Source organism: Bombina bombina, chromosome 3, assembly GCF_027579735.1.
Source record: "Bombina bombina isolate aBomBom1 chromosome 3, aBomBom1.pri, whole genome shotgun sequence".
In the NCBI taxonomy this organism is placed as follows: domain Eukaryota; kingdom Metazoa; phylum Chordata; class Amphibia; order Anura; family Bombinatoridae; genus Bombina; species Bombina bombina.
This window is the reverse complement of record NC_069501.1, coordinates 1084510717-1084526502: the sequence shown is the minus strand read 5'-3', so window position 1 is coordinate 1084526502 and position 15786 is coordinate 1084510717. Positions and strand designations below refer to the sequence as shown.

The 15786-nt window shown below is 38.2% G+C and overlaps 1 protein-coding gene across 1 annotated transcript in view; it reads right to left on the bottom strand.

The window, feature by feature from the left end:
* WDFY2 (WD repeat and FYVE domain containing 2) overlaps positions 1–15426 on the bottom strand; it is a 336435-nt gene extending 321009 nt beyond the window's left edge. The window contains exon 1 of the mRNA XM_053708379.1: positions 15219–15426. Within this exon, the coding sequence (XP_053564354.1) occupies positions 15219–15355 (137 nt within the window). The 5' untranslated portion in view covers positions 15356–15426. The remainder of the gene's footprint in view (positions 1–15218) is intronic.
* Positions 15427–15786: the final 360 nt, after the last annotated feature.

Genomic DNA, 15786 nt, shown 5'->3' with positions numbered 1-15786 from the left:
GCTGTCTCGCTGCCCTCCTGCCACCGCCAATGAGTCTTAACACAGTAATAACCCCACGCCACGGTTATTCATTCCTTACCAACTAGCTCCCAACCAATCAGTGTGGCCTTGCTTTCCAAAACTTATGTAACTCCCCAGTAATTGCAACAAACGAGCTCTCACTGCCCGCCATTACATACAACACATCTCCTTGGCAACCTCTGTACCCGCCCAGTGCCCGCCTCTGTTTCAGTGGAGCTCAGTTTAGGATAACGTTGTCTGTACTCTGTAATAATAAGGCTTATAAGATGACACCCGGCGTATAAGACGACCCTTTTTTTTTTTTTTAAACATTTTATCTTGACTGAAAATGAGCCCTGCTCCTATCCAGGAATCCAATACAGGCATATAGCAGTAGGGGTGGGGGGCTGCTCCTTTCAGAAATGCTGTGCCTTGCTGATATCAAATACATTGTAGGTGCAGTTAACCCAGCAGCTAGCTAGCTGAGAGGACTGCAGTTTTAGCCTTTTTGGCAGCCGTGGGGTTAACTGCATCTGCTATGTATTTGAGCTGTTTCTCAGAGAGCAGGAGATTGTGTGGGAGGTTCCATAATGATTACATACCCTAAGTTTCATACTGCAGACGTCCCTAAGAGGAAATATAAGTAAGTGGCTTTTCCTCGTCTTCAGTCTCCTGCATGGGCTCTGCTTTTAGACTTCTATAGATTGGCCGGCTGCTACTGAGATCACAAACAGAAAGTGAAAGTAAAACAGCCATTTTACAAATGTGTGCTAAAAGCAACCACTAGATGGAGCTGGTTTGCAAGAAATCACATACAAATCAATGCAGTACAGACATCTGAAGATTTTTTTTTTTTTCAAAAAAATTGCGTACTTTAATCGCAGTTTAAAACCGCATCCGCGATTAATTGTGCAGCCCTACTGCAAACCAGTACTTTATACTAACTTTATGACTGTGGCTAGCCTTGTTGTCTGGACTAAAGCCCAGTTTAGCTCCTACAAATAAGGCAAATGGTGGGTGGAGATTGGCTATTAAAAAATAATTGCAGTAAAAAGGATGTTAAAGGGATAGGAAACCCAAAAAATATTATTAAAAACATTGCGGAATATAAATACTTTTTGTAATTTATCTATATTAAATATTTAAAAGGGTTTACCTATACTTTGTTATAAAATGCGATGTCTGCCAAACCCCCATTAAGCTCAGTATAGGTGCCCTATAAGGGTGGTGCCCCGCATGAGCAGTTCATCTGCACCTCTGACTCGTGCATATGTTTTCTCATCTATGCTCGGCCTTGAGGCACACCATCCTCATAACAAGAGGTTTGTGATGTCTCGGTCAGGGGGAGTGGCTCTCCAGACAGCAGAAGTATGCAAGCGATTCTTCAAAAACGTTAGTGCGCATGCGATGTTTAACTCAAGCTCAGACCCTAAATATGATATTTAAGCTGGCGCCACTGCTTCTTGATTGGATGGACCGCAATTATGCATATTGAGAAAGTGCTACCCACATTTATAGGCGGTTGTTGCCGCAAATTTTATGAAAATTAAATATAAAGACTTTGAAGCTTCGTTTAGAGTCAAATTAAGTACATTTAATAAACTTTATATTCATATTTATAAAACTTTTTTGTATGACTGGTTACAAAGATTTCTAACCCTTTAATTTGTTTACCTTGCCAGGTATATTCATTTATAGCAATGCAACAGAATTATATGTTGTAATCGCAAGGTATTTACTGTCTCTTTAAAGCCAGCTTCATACTGGCAAAACATTACTAGTCTGGAGACACTTAGAGGGATATCTGTGTAGCTGCTAACCACAGCCATGTTCAGCTCTGAATCACCAGTATATTGCTGCTCCAGAGTGGAGAGTAACTATGTGTTTAACACACTGCAGGGGTTAAGCACATAGGTATAAAATGTTCTGATGTGTCATTGCCAAAACTAACTTTCCTCTAAAGCTATTCTCATTTAGCGACATGGTTATAATGCATATGAAAGAGTAGCATTTACACACAAAAGTAAACAAACTATTTCTTTGCATGAAAAGGTTTCATTACAGCTTTAAACATTTTTTTCAAAAACAGGAAATGCATGTGTGCTTAAAGGGACACTGAACCGATTTTTTTCCTATCGTGATTCAGATAGAGCATGCAATTTTAAGCAACTTTCTAATTTACTACTATTATCAAATTCTTTTCCTTCTCCTGGCATCTTTATTTGAAATGCAAGAATGTAAGTTTAGATGCCGGCCCATTTTTGGTGAACACCCTGTCTTGTTCTTGCTGATTGGTGGGTAAATTCACCTACCAATAAACAAGTGCTTTCCATGGTTCTGAACCAAAAAATAGCTTAGATGTCTTCTTTTTCAAATAAAGAAAGCAAGAGAACGAAGAAAATTAATAATAGGAGTAAATTAGAAAGTTGTTTAAAAATTGCATGCTCTATCTGAATCACAAAAGAAATTATTTGGGTTCAGTGTCCCTTTAACTCTTCCCTAGGGACAGATAGCTCACTGGCACATAAGGACAACTCCCACAGTTCTACTGGTGGACACAAACATTAAAAAGGGACATTAAACTGCTGGTACAACTACAGTTGCCTGTGTACTATTCCCCATGCTATTGTTTTTCCTCCTGTATCTGCAGATCTCTCTTATTGTAACCGTTTATTGTAACCATTTACAAGTGCTGGTTGGTGAAGCTGTGCATCTTTATACTGCCACCATCTTGTTATGCACGTATTGTTGCATGCTGAGACAGAAGCAGTCAATTTCACAGATCAGTGACGTTATTGGCTTTTTCACAGATGTACAGTGCACTATGGATTAAGCACACACATCAGAAAGCAGAAGAGTTTGTGAACCCTTTGGAATTACCTGGCTCTCTGCATTGATTATGCCTAAAATGTGGTTATGATCTTCATCTAAGTCACAATTGCAGACAAAAACGGACTAAACCAACAACACACATACAGACATTTGTACAATTTTTTATTGAAGACATTAAATAGTAATTTGCTGTGCAGGCTGGAACTGTACCCTTGAATTTAGCAGCAACAACCTTCCGCAAATGTTTCCTTTAGCTGCTTAGAAGACTTGCACAACGTTGGACCATTTCTCCTTACAAACCGGATTCATTTTATTAATATAAACCAAAGGATCTCAATTGGGTTAAAGGGCCATAATACCCAAATGTTTAAACACTTGAAAGTGATGCAGCATAGCTGTAAAAAGCTGACTAGAAAATATCACCTGAACATCTCTATGTAAAAAAGAAAGATATTTTACCTCAAAAGTTCCTCAGTAGCCACATCCCATTGTAAAGGATTTCTAAGCAGCATTTTAGTATGTCTGTCCTGGGACAGCTTAGGGGATGAGCCTTCCCTATTCAGATTAGGGAAGTTTACAATGAAATCTCTTGAGAGTTAAGTCAAATCCCATGAGATCACAGTAAAAGAGTTCATGACCTCAGCAAAGCTGATGGGCTGCTGTTCATTTCTTCATTTTTTTTTTATTTATTTTTTTTTACCTGCAGCTGGGAGCAAGTGAAGTATAACTTTTTACACAGAACTTACTCTGCTGAGCTGAGGAAATTGTGAGGTAAAATATCTTCCTTTTTTACATAGAGATGCTCAGGTGATATTTTCCTGTCAGCTTTTTACAGTTATACTGCGTCTGTTTCAAGTGATTTAGCATATGAGTATTATGTCCCTTTAAGGTCAGGACTCTGACCAATTCCAAACCATGAATCATCTTATTTGTCATCAGTTCTTTAGTTGATTTACTTGTGTACTTTGGGCCATTATCTTGTTGCATCACCCAACCTCTCTTAAAGGGACAGTCTACTCCAGAATTATTTTTGTTTAAAAAGATAAATCATTACTTTATTACGCATTCCACAGTTTTGCACAACCTATACTGTTATATTAATATACTTTTTACCTTGTATCTAAGACTCTGCAGACTGCCCCCTTATTTTAGTTCTTTTGCCAGACTTGCATTTTAGCCAACCAGTGCTGACTCGACGGGAGTGAGCACAACATTATCTATATGGCACACATGAACTGTCCAAATGCACAGATATAAGAGGCAGCCTTCAAGGGCCTAGAAATTAGCATATGAACCTACCTAGATTTTGCTTTCAACAAAGAATACCGACGGAACAAAGAAAATTTGATGATAAAAGCAAATTGGAAAGTTGTTTAAAGTTGCATGCCCTATCTGTTTAATATTGACTAGACAGTCCCTTTAAGCTTGAGGTCATGCACGGCTGTTCTGATATTCTACAGTAAAATTTCTTGATATAGTTTTTCATTTATTGTTCCCTCAATGATTGCAAGGCATCCAGGCGCCAAGGTAGGAACGCAGCCTCAAGCCATAATGCTCCCTCCACCATGCTTCAAAGTGGGGATGAGGTTTTAGTATTGGTGTGCAGCGCCCTCCCCCAACACACAGCGTTTTTTTACGAATTTTAAAAGTTACATAAATATAAAAACCCTCAGGATTAATATAAAGGAAAAAAAAAACATACAGCTCTCGCCATGTGTTGTGCATGCTAAACTGAACTGCATGATAGAGCTTGTCACGAAGACAAAAATACCACTGATCTGTTAATGTGCGCTGCTTCTGTCACAGGGTGCAAGAATATGCGAGTTCCAAGATGGCGGCACCCAGTGTGAAGATAGAACGCTTCACTTACCTGCACTTGTAAGGGTTTAAAATAAAACATAGTGCAGAATTATATAACATTATCTTAGCCAAACTTTATTCAACATAATATTGCAGATTAAATTTTATTTAAAAAAAAAAAAAAAGGAAGAGGGTTTTTCAGACTGCCGCTCTTGCTCTACTGAGCGGGTCTGGTTTTCCCCCTGAGCGCATCTGGACAGCTGTCTAGTCACAGCCCGATCGCACCATTACACTTAATGTAGCTGGCTCCCGCTATCAGACAGAGCAGGAGCGAGCTGCATTGAGTGTAATGGCGCGATCGGGCCAGGCTGTGACTAGACAGCTGCCCAGATGCGCTCAGGGGGAAAACCAGACACGCTCAGTAGAGCAAGAGCAGCGGGCTGAAAAACCCTCTTTTTTTAATAAAATTTCACCGGAAATATTATGTTGAATAAAGTTTGGCTAAGATAACATTATTTTCTAGGTTTACTGCCCCTTTAAGCAACTTTCTAATTTACTCTTATCAAATTTTCTTCATGCTCTTGGTATCTTTATTTAAAAAGCAAGAATGTAAGTTTAAATGCCAGCCCATTTTTGGTGAACAACATCGGTTGTTCTTGCTGATTGGTGGATAAATTCACCCATCAATAAACAAGTGGTGTCCAGTGTATTGAACCAAAAAATAGCTTAGATGCCTTTTTTTTCAAATAAAGATAGCAAGAGTACAAAGAAAATATGATAATAGGAGTAAATTAGAAAGTTGCTTAAAATTGCGTGCTCTGAATCATGAAAGAAAAAATTTAAGTCCAGTGTCCCTTTAAAGGGACACTGTACCCAAAAATTTAATTTCGTGATTCAGATTGAGCATGACATTTTATGCAAAATTTGAATTTACTCCTATTATCAAATTTTCTTCATTCTCTTGGTATCTTTATTTGAAATGCAAGAATGTAAGTTTAGATGCCGGCCCATTTTTGGTGAACAACCTGGGTTGTCCTTGCTGATTGGTGGATAAATTCATCCACCAATAAAAAAGTGCTGTCCAGAGTACTGGAACCAAAAAAAAAGCTTAGATGCCTTCTTTTTCAAATAATGATAGCAAGAGAACGAAGAAAAATTGATAATAGGAGTAAATTAGAAAGTTGCTTAAAATGGCATGCTCTATCCGAATCATGGAAGAAAAAAAAAATTGGGGTTTTTTTTTTTTTTTTCCTCTCTCTCACTTCCCTTACACACTGACATAGTCCACTTAACCTGTACGCAAGTTAAATAGGGCACCATCACTCACAGAATTGGCGTATATTCTACCGCCTATTTCACTGTCTCCCCCTCTGGGGTCCTGATCTACCTCTCTTTCAAATTCACCCCCTCTCTTCTTGAAACCACAAGTACCACACCTGGACAAACCCACACAAAAGACACCACCTTAGAATCAGTGTAACCACAAGTTCTCTCACGGCTTAATCGCTTTCCTCGGACCACCCACTCTTCCCCCATCCTGCCCCCCTCCCCCTGTATTTCCCATTCCCGTCCTTTCCTCTTATTTTTTTTTTTCCCCCTTCTCCTCTAGAGTAGTATATGGATAAATTTCTTGGTATCTCTTCTAAAGCATCCTCACCAGGAATGGCAGGTAGACAAAGAGATAAGAAATCTAAAAACATACAGGACTCAGTAGCTGATATCCAATCAACTTTATTAAGTGCAGCCACACCCGAAGTACTAAATGTCCAAAACTTAGTTGCCAGCATCTCCGATGCCCTCTCTCCCAAATTTGACGCTCTGAGGATGGAAATTAAGCAGGATATTTCCTCCTTATCACAGGAAATTAGATAATTCTCCTCAAGAATGCAGGAGGTCGAGCAGAGAGTATCTGATTTGGAAGACACGGTAGTAGTACAAGGCACTAAATTGGACAGCATTAGTAGTAGTAATCAAAAAAATTCTTATGAGACTAGAAGACCTTGAAAACCGCAGTAGAAGAAACATCAGAATAATAGGTCTCCCAGAGGAGAAACAATATGAGGACCTAGCCCTCTTTGTTTCTGACACACTAAAGACAGCTCTCAAACTCCCGCCCTCGCATAATAACATCTTGGTAGAGAGGGCCCACAGACTGGGCCCATCACAGCCAGCTCAAAAACCCAATAGGCCTAGACCTGTCATTGTAAAACTACTTAACTACCAGGATAAAATTTCTCTTTTTCAGTATTACCGTAAAATGCAACCTCTTATTATTAATGGAGCTAAGATCCTCATGTTCCAGGATTTCTCGGCTGAGACAGCTTCCAAGAGGAGAGATTTGGCACCCACATGCACTAAATTCATAAATTCTGGATTAAATGCGACTATACTTTATCCAGCTAAATTAAAAGTGACTGTAAATGGAACAGTACATTTTTTTCTGGAGCCACACGCAGCCGAGAAATTCTTCTCATCTTTAGATTTACTAGCAACAGAGGATGCAGCTCCCACTTAGTCAGCGTAGGTTAATAATTGGGAAGACCCCCCATGTAGGGACAGATGGGGCAAGCTGAATACGTGTTTGGTTGTTTTGTTTTTTTCCTTTCCTTTTTTTTTTTCTTCTTTTCCCCCCACCTCTCCCTCACGCTATAGGAAGCATTAAAGACACAGAAAAATAGAAAAATTTAGAATAGTCTCGTGGAATGTGGGAGGGATCTCCACCCCTATCAAACAGAAAACCATATTAACACAACTGAGGAAATACCAGACTGATATAGGGCTAATCCAAGAAACCCATCTTAATTCAGAAGAATCTAACAAACTTAAGTCCTCATGGGTTAGAGACGTATACTTCTCGCCAAGTATAGGCAAAAAAAGGGGGGTGGCAATTCTAATTGGTAAAAGAGCCCAGCTTGAGGTGATCCACTGCGAATCTGATCCGGAGGGAAGATATGTCCTGTTAAAAGTAAAAATCGCCCAGGAAATCTATACAATTTGTAATCTCTATGGCCCCAACACCTTTGATCCAGAATTCTGGAATAGAATTCAAACCAAACTCCTCTTGTACAATCAGGGGCTTTCAATTATAGGTGGTGATTTCAATATGGCACCGCATTGCCCGCTAGATAGACTTAGAGAACCCATGAAGCAGAAAAAACAGAAAAAGGACAACTTAGAATCTAAAATGTTTAAGAAAATAAAACAAAACCTAGCATTATATGATATCTGGAGAAGTCAGAATCCAGATATTCAGGAATTCACGTGCCTTTCAAAGGCGCACAAAACTTTGTCTCAAATAGATCTATTTCTTGTAGATGAGCGCTTGGGCTCCCTGAGGGCGCAAGCAGGAATCGCCCCTATATTGCTATCAGATCATGCTCCTATCACTCTAGACATTAAGCTTGAACAATCAAGATTCAAATCTTTGCGCTTCTTTTTTCCATATTATCTAGCGACGGATATGAAATTTAAAACCCACATTAGATCTAAATTTGAGGAATATCTCCGGTTTAACTCAGAATATATTGAACGTCCAGAACTGTTCTGGGAAGCCGCTAAAGCGGTCCTCAGAGGTGAAATCTTAGCTTACAACATAGCCTTGACCAAGAAATTGAAGGTAAGGGAGAGAGAGATACAAAAAGCACTAACTAACGCATTTAATAAATTCATGTTACACAAGAATGCTTTAAATTGGTCTAAGTATGTACAGGCTAAGGAAGCCTGGGATACATTTATTTTGACTCGACAAACACAAAAGGAATTAAAAACCCAGGCTAAACTATATAGATTTGGGAACAAATCTGGAAAGATGCTCGCCAGAATGGTCAACAATGAATAAAAGCAATCTCTTATCGAAGAACTCCTAGAGAAGGGTGAGCAAATCCTAAACTCGGATAAAATCACATCCACGCTGGTGAAATATTATCAAGATCTATATTCTTGCAAAGGTTATGATTATGATAAGGCTATGGAGTTCTGGAATATGATCGAAAGCCCCTCACTAACGGATGACGACATCAGTAGCCTTAACTCCCCTATATCAGTGCAAGAACTAACTGAGGCAATCTCTGGTCTTCCCACTAATAAGGCAGCAGGTCCGGATGGCTTACCTAGTGAATTTTACAAAATACTCTCTTTAGAAATTTCTCCATATTTAATAAACTTATATAATGATTTTTACATGAATGGTAAACCAGTTACTGCCTCATTCTCGGCATCTCACACAACTTTGATCCTTAAGGAAGGGAAGGACCCAAGGCTTAAAGAATCTTATAGGCCAATAGCCTTACTCAATTCAGATTATAAGATTCTCACCTCCATCTTAGCAGCTAGACTACAGCAAATACTACCACAGGTAATCCATCCGGACCAAGCGGGCTTCATGAATGGACGGAACTCCTCGGCAAAAATAAGGGAACTATTAATTACACTGGAATATTTTGAAAAGGCCCGTCGGACAGGGGGGGGGGGGGGAGAGAGGAAATGTTCGGAGCACAGGACATGGCTATCCTGTCCATCGACGCAGAAAAAGCGTTTGACTCTGTTACTTTCAAGCATCTTAATACATCCCTGATAAAATTTGGAATCAAGGGCAAATTCCCTGAATTTGTGGAGAATCTTTATAAATGCTCAGCTACACGCCTGATCATTAATGATATGGTATCCCCATCAATAACCCTGGAAAGGGGAACTCGCCAGGGGTGCCCGCTCTCCCCTCTCTTGTTCGATGTGGCTATTGAGCCTTTGGCAATCATGGTACGACAAAACCTGCAAGGTATTAAAGATCTCAACCCATGAAATGAAAATTGGTCTATATGCAGACGATGTATTATTGTACATATCTAACACTAAAATTAATATTCCAAAACTTTTGCAGATAATAAACCATTTTGGTACCTTTTCAGGATACAAAATAAACACATCTAAGTCAGAAATTCTCTGGATCCGTAGGGATAAAGATTCTTGTATAGAAAACCCTTTCAAGAGAATAACAGATTAATTTAAATATTTGGGAATAAACATTCCGGTGATTGCCGATAAATTATATGAACTTAACATACCTCCTATTATTAGGCAAATCAAAGAGAAACTGAGAATCTGGCATACACTTCCTCTCTCAGTTTCGGGTCGAGTGGCAGTGTTTAAGATGGTTCTTCTCCCGAAACTGCTATATATACACTTCTTAATGTCCCAGTAATTCTTTACGAAAAGGATGTAAGATTAATCAATAGCTTAGTCAGCCAATTTCTTTGGCAAGGGAAAAAAGCATGAATTTCCCTCAAGAAACTCTCTCTCCCATGCGACTCCGGAGGTATGGCACTGCCAGATATTAGAGCGTACAACCTCAGCTCCTTGGCACGAATAGCAAGTAGTTGGATCTTATCTAAGGATTATATCTTAAATAACCATCTTGAAAGTAATATCTGTGATCCTTACCTTCCCTTAGCACTTCTACACTCCTCTCCTAAAGAGCTACCTCCAGAAATTAAAATACTTAAATCTATATCCAACCCTATCAAGGCTTGGTGGAAAATATCCAAGCTTTTATCTCATAATCCTAAAATTTCAAAATATCTCACCTTGATAGGGAACCCAAAGTTTCAACCTGGCCTGCAATCTGAGGTTTTCAATAGATGGCACAATAATGGACTAAATAAACTGATTTTATTGATAGATGGTGATGGAAAAACCATTAAAACATTTGAAAAATTAAAAGGGGAATATAAGTTACTCAACAAAGATTTCTTTGCGTACTTGCAGATAAGGCATTTCTTCTTAGAAACAACTAGAGATGTAGGATGGTCTTGGAAACTAGGTAAACTTGAAAATTGGCTTACACTCATGACTGTGGATCGGATGTCTATTTCTGTGTGTTATCATCTTCTGGGTATTAGCAGGGGTAACCAGAATTTAGCAAGACTTGCTTTAACATGGACTTCATTGTCAGAACAAAATAGGGTAGATCCAAAAACAGTGCAACACTCTATAAGCAAAGTGAAAAAAATAACTCTTTCAGCTACTTGGCGGGAAGCACATATCAAAATTCTCCACAGGGCATATTTTACTCCGGAAACGGGTCGCAGGGTTCATAATTCAGGCTTTGATAAATGCCCCAAGTGCTCACTCCCAGCAGCCAATTTAGAACACATGTTTTGGTTTTGCCCAAAAGTAAGAAACACTTGGTGTAAGTTAGAATATTGGCTGAATAAGGTGCTGAAAATTCCCCCCGTAACTTTTACTCTATATCAAATTATACTATGTAAGGATAATCTAAGTGAACGTCACCCTAATGACAACCTGATCTCTATCTCGATATTAGCTACTAGATACCTAATATGTAAAAAATGGAAAATGCGCTCAGTGCCTAGTGTATCCGAAATCCAGAACTGTCTAAAAAAAACAATGCCTACTAGAACAAAAAGATACAGACATAGATAACGAAGAGGACATAAGGAATTTCTTTAACAAATGGGCAGTATATATTAAATCACTCTCTGAAAATGAAAAAGAATATATGATTTTTCCTTTCCAAAACTCTGAATTAATCTTACTAGGCATCTGGTAGTTGGGGACAGAGGGAGATGAGAGAGAGGTGGGTTTTTTTTTTTCTTTGTTGTTTTGTTTTGTTTTGCTTTGTTTCTTCTTGTGTTTTGCTGTTTTACATAAAATTAGAAAATCCCAACAATAAGGTGATATAAGGTAATAATGTTTACCCTTTTTTTCTTCTTGATGAAAAGCAAATTCTCCCCAGGAGTAGAGGGAGGGTCAGAGGTCATTTGCTTTTTTTGTTTTTTCTCTTTTTTCTCTTCCTTCTCTCTCCCCTCATTTTTTTTTTTTTTTTCGGGGTGAAACTGTCTAAATTTTTAGATGAGGATAATTATGTTTCTTCATTTGTTCTTATTGGGTTTTTTTTTTCTCCTTCTCTTTTGAAATAAGTCAAGATCAGACTATTGTATAATATCACTTTTTTTGTTGGTTAATAAAGAATTGCTCTTTCTGAATTACAAAAGAACAAATTTGGGTTCAGTGTCCCTTTAAGTCAGCTCCTGGTTGACAACAAAACCTCCTTAAAGAAAAAGGTGGTGTTTAATACTACAGAAAAGCTGCATATAACAAAAAACTAAAATATATTACCCCCCTATTAATATACCACATTCAGTATAATGTGCATCGCTAACCAACTAATAATATTTTAACACAAACAGAATTTTCTCGTAAGCACTGCACTATAACCACCCCCATTCACGTTTACTGGAAAAACACACTCACACAATGTAGCAAATCAAATCAATTGCAGAATAAATGATAAACTAACAAGTATGCTAACATGCACAAGCCTTATTTCCTGTTATTTTACATACAAGATATTTGCTGGAACTCATGTAGAGCATAAAACACAACAGACATAAATTAAATCTACATGATGTATTTAAAATAAGAGCCTCCCCTTTATGTACATTTTGCTGAATGCATAGTATTTAAACTTAGTCACTTCCCTGAAAAACAAAAATCTGTACACTTCTGTGTTTTAGGTTTCTCTAACTATGGTTAAGAAATAGAAACTCAACAAAACGAGACAGTAACTTTTGGCATAAAGTACAATGCATTCCTTCATAGTAAACCTCTAGGTATGAAGCACAATATTATTTGCCTGACATGTCAAATAGCAGGAAGGTGCCATGTTCTCTATAAAGAATGAAAGATGCAATGTTTATTTAATGACATTATTAAATAAGGTGGAAAAATAATTTACAAATAAAAAGTATACCACATATACAATGTTTCTGTTATCATTAAAGCTATAGTCTTTGTACACTAACATTACTGTCATGCACATAGAAGATAGGGTTTGCAAGACAAAGCAATAGAGATTAAATTACATTTAAGTGCCAGTTAATGGATATGGGGAAATGACATCCATCCTCATGCTACAGATAATTGTCTTGCTCACTTCTTTTGCAGCATATTCGTATTTTTAGCTTATAGGATAATTTTTTTATAAACGACTTAATTTTGTTTAAAATATTCTTATGCACGTTAACTAAGCTTTGTATAGTCACATTATATACAGTTACAGGGTAACTAAGTAGAGTTACATAATAGTACACAGTTAACCTTTTAACGCCGTTATGCCGTTCTATTCCGTCATAATTACACTGGGCTTTAGAGCCGTTATGACGGAATAGAACGTCATAGCCAATGGCTGAAGCCTACTGTGCTTCCTGGATTTGATCGCGGTCTGGAGGGCGTTCCTAGGGTTATAGGGACGCCCCCCCCCCGACCCAATAATTGATTTCAATTGGTCTACATCGGAACAGTTGTTCCGATGTAGACACTTTAACCCCGGCAGGAAAGGGTTAAAGGCCTAGGTATTTACTTTTCTATGCAAACAAATGCAAAACAACATCATGTGGCTGTATCAATATTTGACTTTTTTTTTTTTTTTAAAGAGAATACTTTCCTCATGCTACTATTACAAAAAAACATCTCATGAGGTAAATTTCCTTGACAAATATATCTATTTAGTAAATAGTTGAGTATTGTAAGAAATAAAACTAATCTACTGTATATTATAAATGTAGCAGCGAGACAGAGGCCACCGAACAGTGTGTAATGTACAGTACTCCCTATATTGTGCTTATTTGATGAAGAATGCAATCAATAGGTTTTGTTTTTCTTAGGTAAATAGTGTGTGATATACTTTGTTTCATACTAACTTTTTAGAGGACCAATAAACATTTTTTAATCACCAACAAACATTTAGTCAAAGTAATAGCTTTTTTATTAAAGGGACATTCAACACCGATGAAAACTTTATCCCATACCTTAGATCAAGCAAAAAAAAAGCCTGCACCGCATCCTATCTTCAATAACACTAACGTTAGGTGGCTAATCTTCAATGAACATTTAGTTAAAGTGAAGGTAAATTTATAACATTGCAAAATGATCTTTAGATTCCTTTTATATTGTACAATCCAGTCGCTATGTTTTTTTTAACTAAAAGTTTCTTTATTGATATACTTTTAAAAGTAATTCTTATTTACCGTTGCGTAACTCGCGTTCCTAATCTCCTCCCATCTCTCATTTCCTGAATTCTGAGACAGTGACGTATAGAGCGGTCCCACCCGCTCTATACGTGTCATCAAGCTCGTGCACATCGAGCATCTTCTCACCGCGCATGCGCACCCATACTACAATCTCCAAATTGCGCATGCGTTAACCGCAGCCCGAATATTTACATGCACCCGCAGCCCGAATCTTGAACGCGCTTGCCTCGCCGCTAAGAAATACTAAAGGCTACGCATGCGCATACTTCACAAAACAATGCTGACGTCAATTGACGGCCGCCTAACGGCCAAAGAATCAATTGGCTCTTTAAACTACGTGATCGTTGTTTAGAAAAAAAAAAGTTATAACGGGTTGTTTTTCTTGGAGCCGGATCAATGCCAATAATATAATATATCTAATGAAATATAGCGATATAGGAAAAATGATGAATGAAAGTAGTATTATTTTGCCGTGAGATATTTATTTATTTATTTAATACACAAGGTTTAAACTTTACCTTCACTTTCACAACGGCAGATATGGCTGCCAAACTCCTCCCCCTGTTACGTAGGAGGCTTCTTCTCTAACTCTTCATCCAATGCGAATCAAATCCTCGGCTAGATTCTTTTGCCGCGTTAACGGAGACACTGCTTTATTTCTAATAGCGAGCGTGCGCATTAGAAATAGAACAGTGTCCCTGTGAACGAGTATGGATTTAAAACAAGAAGCCTCCTACGTAGCAGGGGGCGGAGTTTGGCGGCCATATCTGCCGCTGTTAACTAAATGTTAATTGAAGATTAGCCACCTAACGTTAGTGTTATTGAAGATGGGATGCGGTGCAGGCTCTTTTTTTTTTGCTTGATCTAAGGTATGGGATAAAGTTTTCATCGGTGTTGAATGTCCCTTTAAAGGGACATTGAACCCCAAAAAAATTATTTCATGATTCAAATAGAGCATGAAATTTTAAGCAACTTTCTAATTTACTCCTATTATCAATTTCTCTTCATTCTCTTGCTATCTTTATTTGAAATGCAAGAATGTAAGTTTAGATGCCAGGCTATTTTTGGTGAACAACCTGGGTTGTTCTTGCTGATTGGTAGGTAAATTCATCCACCAATAAAAAAAATGCCGTCCAGAGTTCTGAACCAAAAAAAAGCTTAGATGCATTCTTTTTCAAATAAAGATAGCAAGAGAACTAAGAAAAATCAATAATAGGAGTAAATTAGAAAGCTGATTAAAATTGCATGCTCTTAAAATTTGGGTTCAGTGTCCCTTTAAATAAATAAATCAGTAGTTACTAAACACAATGCCTAAAACTCCCATAAACATTGTTTTCAAGATGTATAATTGATTCTGCTTTTAACGGTAACCCACATGCGTATGCTACTTAGCAAAGAACGCTAAGTTTTTGCAGGTGTCAACTCATCAGTATTTTATGTGACCCTACGCCTGTAACCCGAGTCTGCTCTTTACTAATTCAAAGACTCAAGTGCCCGTCAATCAGGCTGCTGGTGCAGGGAGAGATGTACATGGTTTACCTGTCCTCGGAGACGCTGATGACCCCGTCCTCCTTGGGTACAATGACTGCCATGTTCACCACATCGTGAGAGCCCTCCACCTTGCTGAGCAGGATAGGTTTACGAGTCTGAGGCTTGGGGTGGATCTCCGCGGCCATTCTATGAGGATGAGAACCAGGATAGCCTGGCAGTGCCGTGGTACTAAACACACTGGAACCCCAGCACTGAGTCTGACTAGCCAGTCAGCTGACTGCTCACGTCACTGCTGCATACACACGCCCTCCATGCCAGTTCTGTTTTTTTCAATAACAATACAAAACTTTATTATTAAATGATGCAACAACACACGGTACTGCGTGAGTGTGTGATTGACATATAAAGCACTTGAGCAACCGATTCCTCTGTTTATTGACAGAGTGGGAAAGTACTGTAAATAATAAATGGACGTATCCCCGTTTTACTTGTATTCACATCTAATATGATTAGTTCTAGGCTGAGTGTAAAAACCAGTTCAGAGCTGTCAGTGTCAAGTCACACAGTGACACAATATGACATACTATATGAAGTTTGTTCTCAAGATTACGCAGAT